Raw genomic sequence first — 19,313 nt, forward strand, 5'->3', positions numbered from 1 at the left:
TTCCAGCGGCTCAGGGGGACGTCATTCATGGCTATCTCTCGTCGGCATGCACATCGACTTCAATCTTTTTATCTTTTCTTCAGTCGACCCAACTCTAGGGGTAGACAATAAATCTTCAACACTGCGTCTTCATTACCTTCGTTAGGCCTAATTTTCTCATTAGCCGTATTCCTCCCCCCTCCATTCCTCCCCAGCCCCTCCCCTGGCTGTTGGCTCATTCCGACCTCACCCTCCCAGCTTCATGCGTCATACTCAAAATGTCAGCACTTCGCAGCTTCTTCCTGAGCCGCCATAAAACTACCCGAAAGTCCTACTTGCCAGGTACTTTAGATGTGGGAGATGTCAATGTTTTTTTCTCTCTCTCTCCCCCATCCACGGGCCACCCGACGAGTGTGGCGGAGGGCGTGCAAATGGCGGCGAGCACTGCAAGCACGCGAGAGGCGCTCTGCGGCGGACTGTAAACAAACGCCCGTCGGCCGCCAGATAAATGGAGGAGGAGGAGGAGAAACGCCAAGCGATGGCCTGGCAGACGACAGTAGCGACGAGGTGTGAAGGCTGAGGTGGCGAAGCCCCGCCCCGTTCCGGCGCGAGCGCGGCGCAGCGTGAGAGAGTAATTGGCCGTCTGCCGGCCCGCCATCCATCAACACCGCCATTAGGCCCGGCCCACCGCTGCCGCGCGCTGATTGGCTGCCCGGTCACGTGGTGCGGTGACAGCCGTAAGGCTGTCAAGACTGCAAGTGTAATTTAGCTTCATTTATTTCAGATTTATCTCGCCATCGACAGCTAATTTGTGTGCGCACCCATTGAGTCCTCGGCGCTGAGAGCTGGTCTGTAAAAGTGAGCCGGCGATTATGAATTCGGAGGGCGACTACACGCTGTGTAACTTGGACACGCACTCCTACGCCAACGCCTTCACCAACAGTCCGGATCTGTCCAACACCATTTTCGCCACCCCACCGCACCCCGGGTACCAGGGCCTCAGCCACGCCGGAGCTGCCCACCACCGTTCCCTGGACACAGGTCAAGCCAGTGCTTACCACCTGCACTATAGCGGATCCCAGCAGGAGGGAGTTTTGGGGAACGGCACGGACCTACCTTTGGCCGCAGCCCCTCAGTCGCTGGGTGGGTACCCGCTCAACACCAGTGCCGCCCTCGCTCGAGCCGCTACCCGTCACCACGCGGGTGCATCTCCGTATGGTCACCTGCCGGACCTGTCTCTCTCCTCCACCTCACCTGACTGCTACCTCAACGGCAACACCGTTAATGGCCCCATCGGTGGTGGTCACAACGGCCAAGGCATGTGTATGGATATTTCACCCGGGGTCAGGCCTTGCTACCCATGTCCCTCTGACCCCGTGCGCGGGGGTCCCCCTACCCCAACAGGAGGCTACCCCACAGCAGGGGTTCCCTCCCCCATTAAATCCGAAGGGTGTAACGGGGCCAGTGGGGCTCAGAACCTCCACAACAAGCCGTTCAGGTGGATGACCATCAAGCGGAACGCGGCAAAACCAGGTAAGTGTCATCACTGCCACTATAGCCACTGTCTGTATGTGTAGACTTGACACGGTTAACCACTCACATGCTTACCACTCTTTCTCTCTCTATGTATCTGTGCATTCGTGAAAGTGCGTGCACGTGAAAGTGGGTGGGAAGGTAAATACATGCTGTTTGTTTACTGTATTTGTTTACTGTATTCGCTGGTGTCACAACCACCCGTCAACATGACACCAGCCACTAGCGCCTTCTGTGGGTTGGGTGATCGCTTGTGAGTGATTCGTGCAAGACAGAAGAACTCAGAGCTTCTACTCATACACCCTCCGTGTCGGTATGATTGCACACCTACCGTAACAGTCAACAAATGATATTTGTTTGATTGATAATAAACAAAAGAACACAAAGTACAAATACATGTTTGACAACAACTCACAGTCCACGCAAAGACAGAGAGGTGAAGAAGTGCAGACAAAAAGACAAATACGGACAAATGTATTTAAATGTACCCTTGCTAATAACTGATGTGACTGCTGAGTAAAGTATGTCTATACATTTAATTTAAAGACAAACGAAAAGGGTGGAGATGTACCCCACCAAAGGCATTTGATGTCAGTTGTATCGTCTAATCGCTATGGAGATTGTGAAATAATGGGGAAATTACTTCCCCAAGATGATTGTACGAGGCCTGACTATCGAGGGTGGAATGCGAAGGCAGGTGTATTACGGGTAGAAGACATACAAGTACAGGGTGGCCACCCTGGGTGCCGGAAGAAGTAGTTAGGCAGCAGTTAAAGCCGACATGCATGCACGCGCCTGCATGTAAACAGATGCGGGCAATTAGCGAGGGACTTGTGCTAAATCATCACCGAGCCCAGCTTAGATAAAGGAATAAAATGTGAGGTGGCATCTCGTGTGGAGGGCGAGAGCAGTTCGCGTTTCCTCCGACCCGCTCAAGTCACTCAACCTGTTCAACCAGACGTGCGTGCGAGCGAGTGTGCGTGCGTGCGTGTGTGCGGCCTTGGCTCATTTGCAATGTTGATGTTTGCTGGGGAGCAGGGGAGGCTGTGGGGAGGGGCAGGAGGTACCCGGCCATACTACTCACTCCCCTTCCCACGCCGCCTGACGCACGACTCACGGAACGAGTTCCTGACAGGCTCGGGCTCCTCTCGCGCACAAAGAGCGCGCCTGTCCGCGCATTCACCGGCGATTGTTTCACAAAATTATTCTGTATGCTGGCATGTTGTGTGCAGTGAATTATGGGACAGGTAATGGTCTGTTGCCGTTCGCAAACCCCCGTCTTCTGACAAATTTCTCTCTTTTCTTTCTCTCGGTCTCACAGATTATTTTTCTTTCTTTTTTTCTATTTTCATCCCTTCTCTCGGTCCAATGTCTTTCTCAGGCAAAGTGTCCGCATTCTTTCTATATTTTTGTAACACCCAAGGTTGTTTGTCACGTGATGAGCAAGGACATAAACAAGGAAAATAAAGATCATCAGCTTTGTAATGATGGAGTCAGTAGTTCTTGTTATCAAGCCCCGCAATGCAGTATTTATTTTGTTATTTTCTTGTTCTGCCTTTAATCCAAACGTGTGCGGCCCTAATGCCACTTGACCTCTCTGGTCAACAACTGTTTGGCCGTCATGTCATCCTGTCATCATGTCATCATGTCAGCAGTCATCATGTTCAGGAGCATTAGGTGCTTCTGGACACAAGACCATGTCAGTCCTGTACCAAAATATACTTTAAAAAGGGAAACAAAATTCATGAATATTAACCCCAGGGTTAGTAGTAGTACCCTGTGTGTTAGAGAGATATAGAAATTTTCATTGCAGTGAGGCAAGTGGACAAAGTCGGGTACATGCTCAGTTAACCTGTTGACTGTGGGTATTCCATAACTTGTCTGATGAGCACCGACTCCCCTCAATCCTGGTGGTATCTTACTCCCTGCCAGTTGAGTAGTATTTTTAATACAAGTATTTTACAAGCACTAGTATTTTTAATACAAGTTTCACTTATTACATAAAGTTGTCTGTATAATTTACACTCAGAGTCTGTCCTACAACTTTCCCTTGCCACGACAAAAGCATAACAAGAACTCTGGTTACACTATACAAGACTTGCCACCACTACACAGAAATAAAATAATTTTTTTAATGAGATCAACTACTTGTGAGAACAACAGGCGCATGTGATGTCTTATCGTGGAGCAATAATAAACTTCATCTTCACAAAAATAATAATATTGACTAACAGACACGCAGACAAAGCGGAACAACTAAAAAAAAGGTAGGAGGAGACCAGAAAATATATCTACCTCGGGGAAAGATTTTTCAATATTTTTTTTCAAGCATAATTTTCTTTCCTTATCTGACACTGTTGTTTGGTGAAAACGAAATATGAGAAAACAAGAATTTAGAATTTAGACATTGACCTAACTCCAAACGCGAGCAACAGGTGAGATACACATCTACCTACCTCCCTCTTTTCTCTTTTATTTCTCTTTTTCCCACATGACATGGCTGCAGGATGGTTTTAAATGTTACTTCACCGGTCTTCTGTCCACGTCAGCATCCTGGATGAACTGACATGACTGTCATCAGGTATTTAATACACAGCAGCGTGTGTCACAAGACTGACATGATGTGACATGAACTGCTGAGTACCACAGTGTGTTTTTTACTACATGTGTAGTCGGTAGACAGTAAACAAATGTGGATTTACAAAATATATAAAATATAAGTTACATCGGCACAAAGTGAGGAGAGCAGGTACCACTGAGTAGAAAATCTCCGGTGAGACAAAAATCGTCTGTCAGGACATACCTTGGTTTGAAAAATAAACCCATACAGACTGATTATGCTGTTATTTGTTCAAGATTATTATAGTAAACAAAATAATGTAAAACAGGTCCACAAGTGGCGCATAAAAATGCATACATACATATCTACACGCGCACACACATTAACTCTACACCAACTGCATGGCAAGCGGACGGCCTGTCTTCTTTCTTTTCTTTTTTTTTTTTTTCTCACATTTCACTGATATCAGAAAGCAAAACCTATAATGTGATTTACAATTTGATTTTGCAGACTAATTTTTCTCTGTGTGTGTCTGTGGTAGCTAGTCCCTCTGTCTACCTTTCTACATTTTAAAAACTGTTTTCCCCCTTTTTGTGAGGCTTGATGTTGTTGTAGTCCCCTTGTAGTTCACAATGTTGTCGTCTTGAGGTCGAGGGTAGATGTCAGATGACCCCGCACTGATTTGCTTATCCTGAGGTTGACATGAGTAATGTGTCAGCAGCCTCCACACTGTCAGTACAGCAACACACTCCGTGACACGAGTGTCGTGCGCCGATCACCAGGTGTGGAGTCTACACACCTCGGCGAGCCTCGCCACCCGGCGCTCCTTCACACACTGGGTGGTGGTGGTGGTGGTGGTGGTGCTGGTGCTGGAGGTGGTGGCGGCGTGCCGCTGCTGGAGGAGACGGGGTCGTGTTTCACGATGGTCGGCTCGTTTTCTTCATTTCCATATTTCCGGAGGTCTGTCCTTCTTCTCCGCCTGCTGGATGCTGGGCTGGAGCTGACAGCTCAGTCAGCAAGTTAAAGTCGGGTGGAAGTGGCGGTTGTGGCGAGATGTTTGGACTCGAGGTGTGAACGAGTGGTGGGTGCAGGTGGGGGAGGTAGCCAACTTTAGTGCTGTCCTGGCTTTTGAGTCGGGTGTTATGCCAGGAGGCAAGTAACTGTAGATGGGATGGAGGTGGGGTGGGGACCAGAAGCAGCAGTGGGTACACCTAAAATCGTTTTATTACCTGGGTGCATAGATTTTGGGAAGTCCTTTTATCGCCCTAAACGAGGGGCGGTGAGCACTTTGAAACTCGGGGTGATATCCAGGGTGTGCAAGCAATCCTGACAAAAGGCAGGCAGGCGGCATTTGACAGTGAGAGAGAGAAGGGTAGGTGGGGGTAGCCTCTAGTCTAGACAAACTAAAAACAGCAAAAGTTAAAGAAACTAACTTATCAAGATGAAGAATAAAAGAGTGAAGCCCGGTGAAATCTTGGTCTCGCCCTACGTTTGGCACCAGAAATGGAAAGAGGAATATCGTGTTCAAGAAAAAGAGGTATAAAGATAGCCTTTCCTACCTTCCTTCCTTTCTGGCCTTTGCTCATTGATTTACACTGTCTTTGGCGCCCTGCAATCTTCTCTACACGTGTCCTACTCTTCTGTACTGCCTGCACCGTTTTTTTTTATTATTATTATTTTGATCAATTCGTGACCCATCCAATTTTTTTTTCGCCGAACACAGCTCACTCTTTCTGTCTAATGGATCCATTCACTCCAAAATTTAAAGTCAGTTGCTACCTACCTGGCGGCCATCCGTAGTGACAAAACACTTTTATGACGAGGGAGGTTCTCCACCACAACTTGCATGTCACAGACCCTGTCTTCATCACAACCTGTATGTCACAGACCCTGTCTCCACCACAACCTGTATGTCACAATCCCTGTCTCCACCACAACCTGTGTGTCACAATCCCTGTCCTCATCACATCCCATGTGTCAGAATCTGTCATCAAACATCGTGTGTCGATGTCGTTTAGTTCCCTACTCCGCCAGTCACATGATGTCACCAAGCTGTGTAGGAGCTGTGACAGATGCCAACATGCTATGTCTGCTCTTTTATAAACGTCACCAACCTGTGTATAACATGATAAAACGTCACCAGTGTATTATGAGCTGTGACACACGTCACCGAGATGTGTATATATAAATTTTTATAAACGTCACCAGACCACGTATAGCGGCGATACAGTGTCTCATTATGCAGTTCTTCTTGCAAAACTGATCAACATAACAACCACCACCCCGCTCAACCCCCTCCCCACACACATACCCTTCCACACACAGAGCACTGCCACCTGAGACGTGTTGATGTGAGATACACCCGTATTGATAGTGAGATACACAGATATGCAGGTGAAAATGAAATGTATTTTTAACGGTAAAATATTAAATCTTACAGGCAGCAAATAATTTACTTTAATAGATAATGGAATACCCATTTCATACTTAACAACATAATAAACAATGTACAGACAGCAAAAGAACATAATAAACAATGTACAGCAGTATCAGTTTTTTAAATTCTCGCAAAATGATTGGCTTTACAAATAAGACAAAAAATCAAAGCCGTTTGCTTTCACTGGCTTAAACACAACAAATGACAGTCAATAATATGCAAAACAAGGAACCTGTCGGCAAGCAATATATCTCAGGTCATCTTACCCTCCCAACCGCCATGCCTCCCAGCAAGTCATGAAAAATTATTGCTAACCTCGCAACGGACATTCCTGAAGGAAACCCGGTACCAGACCAAATTAAACTTTTGTGGAAGAAGAGTTCTGTAAGCAATAACATTGCTTTTAGCTGCTAAGCGTCTTGTCTGCAGGAAGTTTTGCTTTCTACAAACACCGACAACCATCTCGCGCGCTCGCGGGGGGAACACGAGATGAGACGGAGATACGCCAACAAGCAAACATCAGCCGACGACAGACATCATCGATGTTACTCCGCGACAGTTTGCTTGACACACTTCATTATCATAGCCACCCAGTACATTTGGAGAGGGTGGAAATGTCCGCACAGTCATATGTCGAGAATAGAGATAAACTGTCAAAAGGTCGTAGAGATATTTTACGAAAAAGAAAAACACGAAAGTTCACTCGAGCAAGCTCGTGATCTCAAAGGTGAGACACAAAGTTTTTGCCCACAAAAGCTGCGACTGAAGAAGTCAAGGAGGAATATTTATTTTGTCCAGGAATTGTAATTATTTACAAGAAAAAGTAAACCCTGGTGGTCTGGCAATTTTCGATTACCAAAAATCTTAAAATGAATTATTTGATTGAAGTGTGTGTATGATATACGTGTGATCTTGCCCCGATGGTGGCCTCAGTGAAGACAGAGGTCGCCACACTCCTCACAAAACAATGTGTTCACATTCCCCTCTCAAGAAACGAGTTGAACTGTTTACTTGTACTGAACTCTAGTCTTATAGTCTTATACCCTCCCCAAGATTAGCCAAGAAGTCGCTCAAATGCCTTTAAGAATCATTCAGGTCTATGTTTCATATTTATAACGGTTTGTAATCATTAATATCTATTTTTAAAAATTAATATCTCTACCGAATATTGTAATGTAAAGTATTAGGTATGTTCACACCCTGCCACATGTACGTGTGTGTGTGCGTGCGCGCGCGTCTGGAGATTGTGTTCACGATCACGTATTTACAAAATGAAGTTCATCTTCCATAATTATTTTTTCAAAAAAAATTTCGTTGGTTTCTTTTGTCTTTTGTCAAAATTTGTACTGTTATTTTTAAAACTGTCAGTGCAGCTTTGATTCAGTCTATCGTGAGAGTAGTCTACATCATAACATTCTCTGCAACGTATTTGTTTAAAAAAAAAATTCGATCTCATTTTTTCTCCAATACCTTTTTAGTCGGATTATTATTATTATTATTATTATTATTATTATTATTATTATTATTATTATTATTATTATTATTATTATTATTATTATTATTATTATTATTATTATTTGCTTTTAGCAAGAAGCTTTCATTATTTTATTTGAGACTGGAAAGTGAATGAATTAACCATAATTGTTTTGAAGTATTTAGGGGGAAGAAGGGTGGGAAGCAGGAGGTAGGAATGGCGAGTGTTCCTTGTCAAACAGCAATGTTCCTCCACCCGACTGATGTTCGCCAGACAGTCTGGACTGGAGTCGGACGACGGGTACTGACTGTGTTTGCAGTGGCCGAGCTGTACTCCTTAAATCTTTAATTTCGATTGATGACAGTAAACAACCAGTGTCCTGAGCCTGGGTTGTGACATTTCCCTCCTTGTTGTCCCTTGTTCTGTGTTTTGTTTCTTGCTCCTGTGATTTATTCATTCTATCGTTTAGAGTTAGACCGTTAGTATTACCTTCAGGATAGCTATCTACCCGATGTGAGGATGTGGCTTGTTAAAGCCGCCTTAACTTTGTTTGTTTTTCCTTTCTCCTTCATGCACGCGGGTTGTTGTAGCGGGTGGAGCTTCTTCTGTTTCCTGTGAACACTGGGACTGTCACCAAACTGTCGTGGATCACACAGTCCCCGACATTGACAGCTATTTTCCTGGAGAGCAAAACATGAATATTTCAGTTATTTATGTGAAGCCAGTGCACATTCATCTTCGTCATAAACAGATTAAATTTTAACGAGTGGCGGAGTCCTCCCATCGTCTCCCGCTGCCTTGATTAACAGATAGGCACACACGGGTGGCCTGCCGTACATACCCGCACACGTGCACACACACACACATACACAGACACATAGACACACACACATATACATACACACACAGACACATAGACACAGACACATACACAGACACATAGACACACACACACACATATACACACACACAGACACACACACACTCCCACACTGATGGACACAATCGAGTGTCCGCGTGCAAACAGAGAGAAAGAACAAAAGAGAATAGAGAGAAAGAGAGAACTAAGGAGAGAAAAAGGTGAATAAAACACATCAACAGAAATGGTAACATATTTGAAAAGAAAGTCTTTTTTTTAAACCCTGCTGAATGCATATGAGACTTTGTGACACTGAGCATTAATATTCTTAAAATCTGTTATTTTTGTTATGTGATTATTTTGAAACATCTGGTGTTGTCGCTATCTCTTGATACCATTCTCATCATACTCTGATGTATTCAAACATAACTTTCATCATAACTGTAGAAGCAAATGTCAATCACAGCGATGCTCATACATATAGAATAGTCAGACATTTATGATACACAAAGTATAGGTCCCCCGCCTCGTCCCCTCCATTCCTCAAAACACAAACAAAAAAGTGCCAGTTATTCAGCACGACTGTGCCCCCTCTAGCCTGAAAATAAAATTTTATTTGGTGAACGACGAAGGCTGACAAGTTCTGTAGCAAACCATGATACTCTGGTGAACCCTGCTTCTCCATAAAATACAGGAGAGTTTAGTTCCGCCGTAAATATAGTTTTCTGTGTGTATCATGATGGCATTCTCTTCATTAATCCAAGCTTCTTGGATTTCTTTGTTTAGCTGAGGTTTTTGTTTGTTTGTTTGTTTGTTTGTTTTTTTTTTTTGTTTTTTTTTTTTTTTTTGTTGTTATTTTTTTTTTTTTTGCCCCTCTGTTTTTATTTCATTTTTCGTTTCGTCTTCCCTTTCTTTCTTTGAATATTTACAGCCGCGTATCATTGGTGACATAGTGTGTAGTACTGTAAGTTAGTCGCCCATCTCTAGCAAGTCTGTGTTCACTGTTCACTGGTCGCTGATTATGGAAGACAACATCTACGTGGACACCGAGCAGTGGTTGTCAGTGAAGTTGTCTCCTAGTTGTGGGCTTACAACACAAATCACAATATTATGTTTTATATCCCATACACAAAAACGATAAAGCTGTCACTTATTCCAGGGTTAATCTTTTCTTGAACTTTTGTTACATCTTCTACCTTGGGTGGCACGTGCAAATTAAAAACAGTTTAATTACTGTAAAAAAAATGAGATTAAGATATATTTTATTTTTCTTTATTTGAGAGATGTGGGATTTATTTTTCCACCCTGGTTACAGTATTTCAGACGCTGTTATGTCAAAGCAGTGTAACCTAATTCACCCTTTTCTTTATTAATCTGCCCTCGTTGCTGCTGCTCGACACTGCAATCATAAATTATTTGTGGCACTAACTAACAACAGTAGTTATGGTTTTGACAGTAATTTTTGTCTTGTGGCGCTGGGTCCAAGTTACAATCGGTTTCTCTTAGCTGTTCGAATCTTGGGATCCCAAAGGATGGTAAGATGATCCTCCATCACAAAAGGAAGCCAGCGCCCCCTCTCACCCTCCTCTCGTCTGTTGTTTGTTTCTGGCTCGGCTTGTTCGTCCGTCTGCTTGTCCGTAGGTTGACTCTCCTCTCCGTCCGTTACTTTTCCACCCGTTCACTTGTATTCCGTTCACTTGTCCGTGCGTTTAATGTCTCTCCTCTCCCCCACCTCATCCTTTCCCCGGTTCCCCCCATTCCCCGTGTTTGGTGTCCTCCCACCTCTCCTTACCATCCACGCCTCCTTGTCGACAAGCGTTTGTTTTCCACAAGAATGAGCTGAGTTCGATAACATCGTGCACTTAGTGTAATGGGTTTTGTCACATAGACTCTGCTAGAGGCTTTGCAGGTACCCGACAAACCATTAGAACCCTGTCGCGGAGCTACCCGCCCTTGAAGTTTTAACATGACAGGTCAACATAGACGGGTGTCGGCGTGTGGGGCGCGAGCTGTGTGTGTGTGAGTGCGGGTATGATTCCCCCGACAGACCCACCTCACACGGCGACACCTTCAGTGGAAAGTTCTGGTACAGTCAAAGATGGTTGATATACAAGATTTTTAATGACATACATTGTGACACTTAGAGTGAAGTAAAGTGTCATGTGACACTGCCATATAGCACACAGATGACAGGTGACATGTGGCACTGCGGGTACACTTCGCCGAGCAACAGTCGGGTGAGGGTCTGTACCCAGAACAGCCTGGGCTTCAAACATCGTGCGGTCCATCGTTCCAGACCCTGTGGGAAGTGTCAGGGGCAGGAGGTGGGACTTGTGTGCCAGGACCTCACAGGGTCTGTCAGTCTGTACAAATACCAAACTGACTGAAATGAAAGCTTGTCACAGTCTCTAGGAATTGTCAAGACTGAATATTTTACCTCAAAGCTACATGGCGAATTGTCTCGTCCTATTAACAGCTTTTACCTGCGATACAAAATCTTACCATGAAGCATCTGTCACTGTAATAAGACTTATTATCGCGATCTCACTATAATTACTGTAACGGCAATTACTATGGCTGCTGCCGAGCTACATTTGTTATAATGTCAGCTACAAACTCGACATTTTAATATAGATACAGCCCTACCCACCCTGCACCCCACAAACCTTAGCAAACCATCATCACAGTGAGGGTGGCTGTAGGTCGCTGTAGAGTGCAGCACGTGTTCGCTGTTGTCCCAGGAACAGTACCGGCATTCAACTACAACTTCTGAAAACACTTTGCATTAATTCAGCAAGCTCGTCTCAATTATTACAGCCGGACTGTCGGTACAGACGAGGGCGCGAGGAGGCTGGGGCTGGCTAATGTAGTGAAATGGCGCGTTTCGGCAGGCCGAGCTCCGGGCATCAAAAGCTCGTCCATCATCCGACATATCGGAATCCGACTGACTTGAGAGACCTCGGCGAGTCCTCCGTGCAGTCCCTCCTGTCCCTCCTTCCCCTCCTTCCCCTCCTTCTATCTCTCACTAGTTCTGACCTCCTCGTGTCTCATAGCTCGTCCTCAACCGACCAGAAGACCGGCCTTCTGGCTGCTGCGACTGCCGCCTTTGTTTGTTAATGTTTGCTGATTATAAATTAATAAGAAAACAGGCGCATGTGAGGAAGTATCTCCTCCCTCTGTCTGTATGTGTGTGTCCGTTCCGATTTTCAGTGTACATGTACCTAGATGTTGCTGTTGTGACCGGATGATAAACTTAACTTTCCACCAAACCTCCGATTGTCACGTGTCTACGGCTACGTCCCTCGCCAAAAATTTGTCTGGCAAACTCCTCCACAGCTGCGCCATTATGTCAAGCGTGCACCATTAAATATCGTTTGAACAGCGACAACAGCAACACCACCAACAAAGGTAAATTATGGCACCACGACTGCCACCACCGGAAGACACCGCCACCGGAAGGCATGGCCGGCCTGCCAGACAGACTGCGCGTCAGAAGAGGACCCTCCAGACACGAGGCGAGTGCTGTCATCAAAAAGTAATTTCGGCGGCCAGTTATCTGCGGCAACTGTTTCATTATCGTCGGCACCCAGGCGATGTCTGGCATCTCAAGGCGAGCGGACCTGGACACTGCCGCGGATTGTGATAACCAGAGCTGGATGGGGGTACGGGGTGCACCAGGATGTGGGAGGGGGCAGGAGTCGCGGGGTCTGGGGGTCACGTTTGAAGGAAAGTTCCACCCTGAAATCAACTTCTCCAGCTGCAAGTAATTGATGTTGGCCAAAATAATGTATTTATCTTGCCGGGGGACGCTGGTGATAATTTTATTTGTGTGATTATCCATCATGTCGTCAGCAGTCGTCGTAATATCGCCTCTCCTCATTATCCGCATTTTCTGATGAATGAGCTGAGTCCAGACGTACGTTCACAGCACGTGCTCTGTCATCTTTCTGTGGGTGCATAGTGAGTAACAGTGAGTAACACTGAGTAACAGTGAGTAACACTGAGTAACAGTGGCACCTGTCGTGTCATTTTACTGTGTACCAGTGTCATGCTCATTTTATTTTATTCGCAGAGTGTGTTACGAATGTTATTTTCTTGAGCATGGTGGGTCACAGGGGGCATCACAAGCTTGTGGTCTGAGCGTGTATATCAGAAGCTTGTGTATCAGGTGTAACAAGACAAAGTAAACAACCACACTACAAATTGCCACAGGCCGGCATTAAAAATAAACCCAGACGAATAATAGTGGAAGTGGCATCGAGGTCTAGAACAATCCTGCCATCTGCTGGGAAATATTTGGCACTACCAGATGTGGTCAGAGGGTTTATTGTATAAAAAGTTGTAAAAGCTTTCCATAACTGACATTATTATAAATGTGGGTTCAATATATTGCTTGTCCACAACCTGTCAAAAATAGGCGCAGAGATGTTTTTCTATTTTCTGAACGAACCCGAATTTATTCTGCTTGCATCCTAGTGAGGGAAGGGGAGGGAGTCATTGAAAAGCGATGTGTATCAACAGACATGTGAATGTGTCCAGACATCCTCAGCAGCTTCTTTTTTCCTCTCTATCGTTCTCTTCTCTCTTTTTTTTTCTTCTCTCATCTCTCCTTTCTCACTCTTTGTCTCTCTATTTCTCCTCAAAAATTGCTTGTCAAATTAAATATCAACCCTCATCGTTGTACGTCTACTCATTCTCTCTTTAATTTTCCCTTATTTTAATTTTTTTGTTAGTAAAATAATGTTTGGTTTCCTTTTCTTAGATCGAGGGCTAGATGTAAAAAAAAATTGGTAACTTTTGCTTATTCTGTTATCGTTATAAATTAAAGTTCATCTCGTTTACAATAATTTGTCTCTCTTTTGGTGCACCACTAATAATAAAATTGTGTGGCTGACTCAGTTCCACCTCTACGATATTGCGCCTTAAAGTAAATTAGACAAATATTTATATTTCTGGCTCATTGGGTCGTCACTAAACTGGACAACTACCTAGGAAGCGGAAGCTGCTGATGTCAAAAAATTGAAAAAAAACAAAACGAGTGAGAGTGAGAAAGGACGAAGAAAATAAAATCCGAGAAAGCTGAAGAAAGCGTGAAGAGAGTAGGATAAAGTGCGATGACCTCTCGAGTTCAAATGACTGATTGCAGGTCAGTGCCGGCATTGTTCTGGCCCCACGTCACAGCCAGAACTGTTGAAATTGTCAATTGAGGAATAAAAACTGTGTGAAAGTGCGATGTGGTATTCTAGCGCTCGCCCAATCCACCCAGTCGCCAGGAAGACAGAAATGTTTCGGACCGTTGGCAGCGTCATCGCCGACCGCGCGCGCTGTTATTTCGCGATTGTCCTCGCCAACCGCCGTCAGTAATTAACCGATGCGTTGCAGTCCGTGATGGTGATTGCAACAACAGCCACCGCCCGGCTTTGCTGTCAGCTTCAAGCGCCTGGCATCAGCCGTTGGAGGCTGGCTGGCACCGAGGGTCGTTACACCAAAGGTCGGTGCTGTCATCGCTGTTTATACCTGCTTCCGCAGCCCTGTCCCGCTTCCTTGCCAGTGTGTCGTGTGTTACTGCAGCTCAACAATGGCCTGGTCAGTGTGGGACAGCATATAAAACAGTCAGGGAAATTCTATTTCTCTCGCAAATACTGGTAATATCGACAGAGGGACACATTCACAGAAAAGCGACGCCGAGAGCATTTCACCAACACAGTGGCTTGCAAAGAGGAGATCGTCAGCAGAGAGAAGCTAGAGAAGATGCAATAGAATTTTTCTGGACATACAAACATTTACAGACTCGTCCAGCCATCGAGAACGACAGGTGGACAACAGAGGATGAGACTGTCCCTCACTGTCCTGCATTAGTCAGGATCCTGTGGCTGCTGTCCTCTGGTTGATGTCTTCATTCTTCACCTCAAGTTCACAGATGGACCAGCAGATAACAAGGCTACTGTACGAGGAGGGGCAGGATGCTCGCGGGGTAGGGGGAGATCATGGGTATGTAAAGCTGTCTCAGCAAACAAGATTAAGACTATCACATTTCAAACTTTCCCTGCGGGCCTCGCTAAACAAGCTCGTCAACATGTTCCCGTGTTGAGGGAGGACCGACCGCCATTTGTATTCATCTATCGCAGCTTATGCCAGTGATGGGCGGGCAGTGGGCGGCCAGGAGGGTTAATTCCTAACTTTACAGAGTACACCCGACAACAAGGAAAAACTATTTAATTAAAAAAGACTACAAATATTCTGTCTATAAGTTATAGACTTTTCTAATTCCTCCGTCCATTAAACTTTTTTACTTTTTTTTTCTCTCTCTCTCTCTGACTGTGCGCGAGTGTCTGTGTGTGGCGGAGGCGAAGGGGAGTGTTTGGTGGAGATGAAGAAGCAGACTCCAGGTTGGCACCAAATTAAAATTAAAAGCAATCCCGAAAAGCAACAGTGGCACAGGAAGTGCACTTTTCCCTCCCCTTGCATGAGTGCAGCACCTGTGTGTGATTTATGCCCCCTTACAGTTAGCGGAAGTGCGAGTTAAAATAAATGTTGTTTCTTTTCCAAATTCAGAATTAGCTAATAAGACAGGTCGTGAACTGGACAAGCCCCTCGTGAGGCGACAGCTGCGCCAACATTTCTGTGGAATTTCCAGTGTTCAGACCGTGTGCCTTACCTGTGTAGTAGACTCACCTTGCTGCACACCTAGCCAGGCGCAAACTACGAATTTTTTTTATAAGCAATAAATGAAAATTAATCTTATTTTTATTTGATGAATGAAGGCAAGGCTTTTCCAGGCCTAGTTTAAACCGATACAAGAAAAAAAGAATCTAAAGTATTCTGTCCCCCGTTTCATTAAGCGGCCTTACGCTCCTCAAGAGCAACAAGGAACAAACTAAACCTTTCAGTAAAAATCTTATTTTATATTTTCTTTGTTTCTTTCTTTTTTTCACTTTGCTTTAAATTTTGTCAACTACAATGTTCAGGAATAATAATAATAACAACAACAACAACAACAACAACAATAATAATAATACAATACAATTACTTTTTAAAATTCGTTTACAACATTATTATAATTATTTACAATTACTTTTTAAAATTCTTTTACAACATATTCAGTCAGTAAAGGTTGCATAAGTTGTTGCTGTGGCTGTTTGTGGTGTGAGATGCAGACATCACAAGACTAGCGGTGGTTGTCGTGTCCCTGGTGTGTCAGTGAAGGACAGCACGACTAGCAGGAGCTACACCAGTGGCACGACTACCAGGACTACCAGCAGCTACACCAGTGGCTCTCCAACACCTTCACTCGCCCACTCGGCTCAATTCGTGACGTCATCGCCGCCATTTTTTGTGCGCAGTGGTGGAGTATCCCAAAATTCCTCGCGATATGCCAGATCCCAGAGAGAGCAAACGTTCTAGAAACGCGATCAATCACTTGGTGAAATGTGCCTGAGACTACGCCATCTGGCGGAAAGATAGCAGTCTCTACTCCGCCACTCGCACACGCTGACAAACACAAGGACAGCCGCCAATCGCCGCCGTTGCCCGCATCCCGATCCAAACCTGTTTGCCAATCCCACTGAACTGCGAGGTGAAACTCCGAGTTTTGGTGGTTTTCACGTGAGATTACAGAGAACAAAGAGAAGCTTTCTTTGAATGGAATGTGGATCTCGGCTTTGTTCTCTCGGGACATTCACACACACACGCACGCGCACACAGTTCCGTTAGTTTTCTGGAGGGGCTTGATTTTACTTAATGATTTGAGATTTTGTATCAAGCATGATTTTGTAATTAATAAAAATATTAGCGAGCTGAAGCAATTAGAAATAGCTCTTCTCGCCGCCCCCCAAAAGAAAACCAAAAACAACAACAAAGAGATGAATGGAGTGCGCGAGAGGACAGCACGCGCAGGTCTGACATCTTAACTACATGTCAGCTCCTTATTGTCACGTGCGAGCGTATCAGCCAGTTACCATCTTACTCTCCAAGACAATAAGAAGTGACTATAGGGCTGCGACAAGTCTTTAGGAAGTCTCACACTCACCAAGTTGTCACCACAAGCCACCAGCAGTCACCAGTCATCGCATACAACGAACCATTCATCAGACATCCACTGCAGGGTCAACGATGAGAAGATTCCGTTGGAAAGAAATGAGAGATCACAGAAGACTGAGAAAGAAAAGAATGAAGTGAGAAAAAAAAATGTAAGGAGTAAGCGAGCGAGAGTGAACGACGCGACACGTAGAAAGGTGGTAGTAGGCTGTCTGTTAGTCGGGTGCATAAACGGGTGGGGGAGGGGGAAGAATAAAAAGAAGGAGTGACTACACGAGGTGAAGTGTGAACTCCGAGAAGTAGGGACATGAAGTAGCGATAGTGACTGTAAGGTTGCGAGGGAAAGGCGAAAGCGATACAGCCATTAATCTTTCTTGTCATTACCCAACCTGCCATCTTGTCCACACAGACTCCTCCAGCCCTACCCCACCCGTCGGGCTGGGCTTTGCATGGGTGAGCAAAGCTGAAAAGCTGATAATCAGGAGCAATTTATGGCCTTTTGGGGTCGTTTACACCCCTATAGGGGTGCTTTTCAAATGGGTGACATGGCAAAAGGCAGATTTCAGGCTGCGATCACTTCTCGGTGTAAAAGGATTTAAATGGCGATGTGCTTCGCTTGTGCCCTCCGCGCGGGTAACAAGGGAGGTAATCATGCCCCTCGGTTACCCCGCTTTTCTGTTTAAATTGAGAATGTTTGTTTGTGTAGACACAGTATTTACCATCATCTATGATTTATTTGTCAAAGATAAACACTGTGGTGTTTTTTAACGATTTAAAAGTTGTGAACGAAAATTTGTGAGAAAAATATGTTTAATAATCTACCTCCAGGGTACGTACGACATTTAACTCGGCCACCCGTCTGTAGAACTGGTTGTAGCATTTTTGTCTAAATGCCTCTTTCTTCATTTCTTAATTTCTTCAACACTTTTTTAAGACTTTCTCCCTTTTTTCTTCTTTGTAATCGATGTCAGTGATCTGTGTTCATATTTAGTAGTTACTGCAGTTTCTGCTTGTCTGCTTCACGACATCTTTCACAAATAGAACAAATTTTGTTTGTTGTTTTTTTTTTGTTTGTTTGTTTGTTTTTGTTTTTGTTTTTTTTTTAACTTTTGTTTTTGCTTTTATTTATGTATTTTTTTTTCTGCTCTCGTCTTTGATGCTGACGAGGAATAACTCCTGGGACGCTGTGTCTTTCACTTTGACGGGTTAACCTTTGGTTTGTGTAGCAGCAAATGGTCAGAGCACTGGTCCGAGTTTGTTTGACTGGTTTGTTTGGTTGTTACAACTTTGTTTTGAATGTTTTGTTTTTGAGAAGCTGGAAATGATGTAAACCAAAAGAAAAAAAAGAACGTGGTGGCAATCCAACGTCTGGTGCTAAGACAAGTGATTCAATCTGATGGCAAATTGTTTTTCTGTTTCTACCTTCTTCTGTCTCTGTTTCTCTCTTTCTCTCTCTGGCTGTCTGTGAGACAGGGCAGGCAGGGGAGTTAATTACCCCCTAGGGTAGCGGGCGTCTGTGCTGCAGACGAGCGTGACGCTAGGTGGCAGTGTCGGCGGTCACATGTACGCCGCGCCGAGCCACTGGGCCACAAGCTCGCCGTGAATGGCGCTGCCCCGAGGGGTGCTTTCTGGGAGAAAAAACTGGCCTCAAACACCCGATACCATCGCTGACAGTTTCTGATATCACATCCACCCGTATGTAGACAGGCCGTGGCAGGTTCTACCCGTATCTCGGTATGCCACCTCCTGTGCAATATGCAAATCTGAAATGATGAAGGGGTCACTTACAGACCTGCTGGGTGCAGGACAACACATGCAAGCAGCCCAAAGCCGCAGGAAGGATGTACAAAAGAACGAGAGACAGCGCGATACGCCAGGAATTTTATTTGTAAAGACTTTATGACTACCCGAGGTGGCGGTTGTTTAGTCCAATAGGGGGCGAAGCAGTTGGGTGGAGTGTGTACACGACACCAGCAGACAGCGCCAAGTACATCTACACCAGCGACTGATGCCACACTACAGCCACACCACAGTGACGACAGAGCGCGAGGCAGACGACAACAGCGGTGTAGGTAGACTTCCTCTGATGATGAAGTGAGCAGGTAGATGTCAGGTCGGTCTCCTGCCATACACTTCTCAGTGTTATTCAAATTTTGCGGGTGGAACCCGTACCCAAAGCTCAAACACTATTCCTGCAGAAAACAAGATGGTGAACACTGGATAGACAGAGGGAGAAAAATACAGATGGAGAGAGTAACTCACAAAATGTTTGACCTCTACATCAAGTTCACCACCAGGTAACCTGTAATTACGGCAGACGATGATTTGGGTGCAAAGGCTTATTTCCGAGCGGTTGTTGGTGGCCAGACAGCGGTTGTGTGGGTAGCTGGAGAGGTCTTATCGGCACGAGAGCGGGTAGAAAGGCGCGCACAGA

The 19,313-nt window shown here is 45.1% G+C and overlaps 1 protein-coding gene across 1 annotated transcript in view; it reads left to right on the forward strand.

Annotated features, from left to right (window-relative positions):
- Positions 1–390: 390 nt before the first annotated feature.
- LOC112557608 (homeobox protein Hox-B1-like) overlaps positions 391–19,313 on the forward strand; it is a 62,105-nt gene continuing 43,182 nt past the window's right edge. The window contains exon 1 of the mRNA XM_025227580.1: positions 391–1,512. Within this exon, the coding sequence (XP_025083365.1) occupies positions 852–1,512 (661 nt within the window). The 5' untranslated portion in view covers positions 391–851. The remainder of the gene's footprint in view (positions 1,513–19,313) is intronic.

The sequence above is a fragment of the Pomacea canaliculata genome, linkage group LG2, assembly GCF_003073045.1.
Source record: "Pomacea canaliculata isolate SZHN2017 linkage group LG2, ASM307304v1, whole genome shotgun sequence".
Taxonomy (NCBI): Eukaryota; Metazoa; Mollusca; class Gastropoda; order Architaenioglossa; family Ampullariidae; genus Pomacea; species Pomacea canaliculata.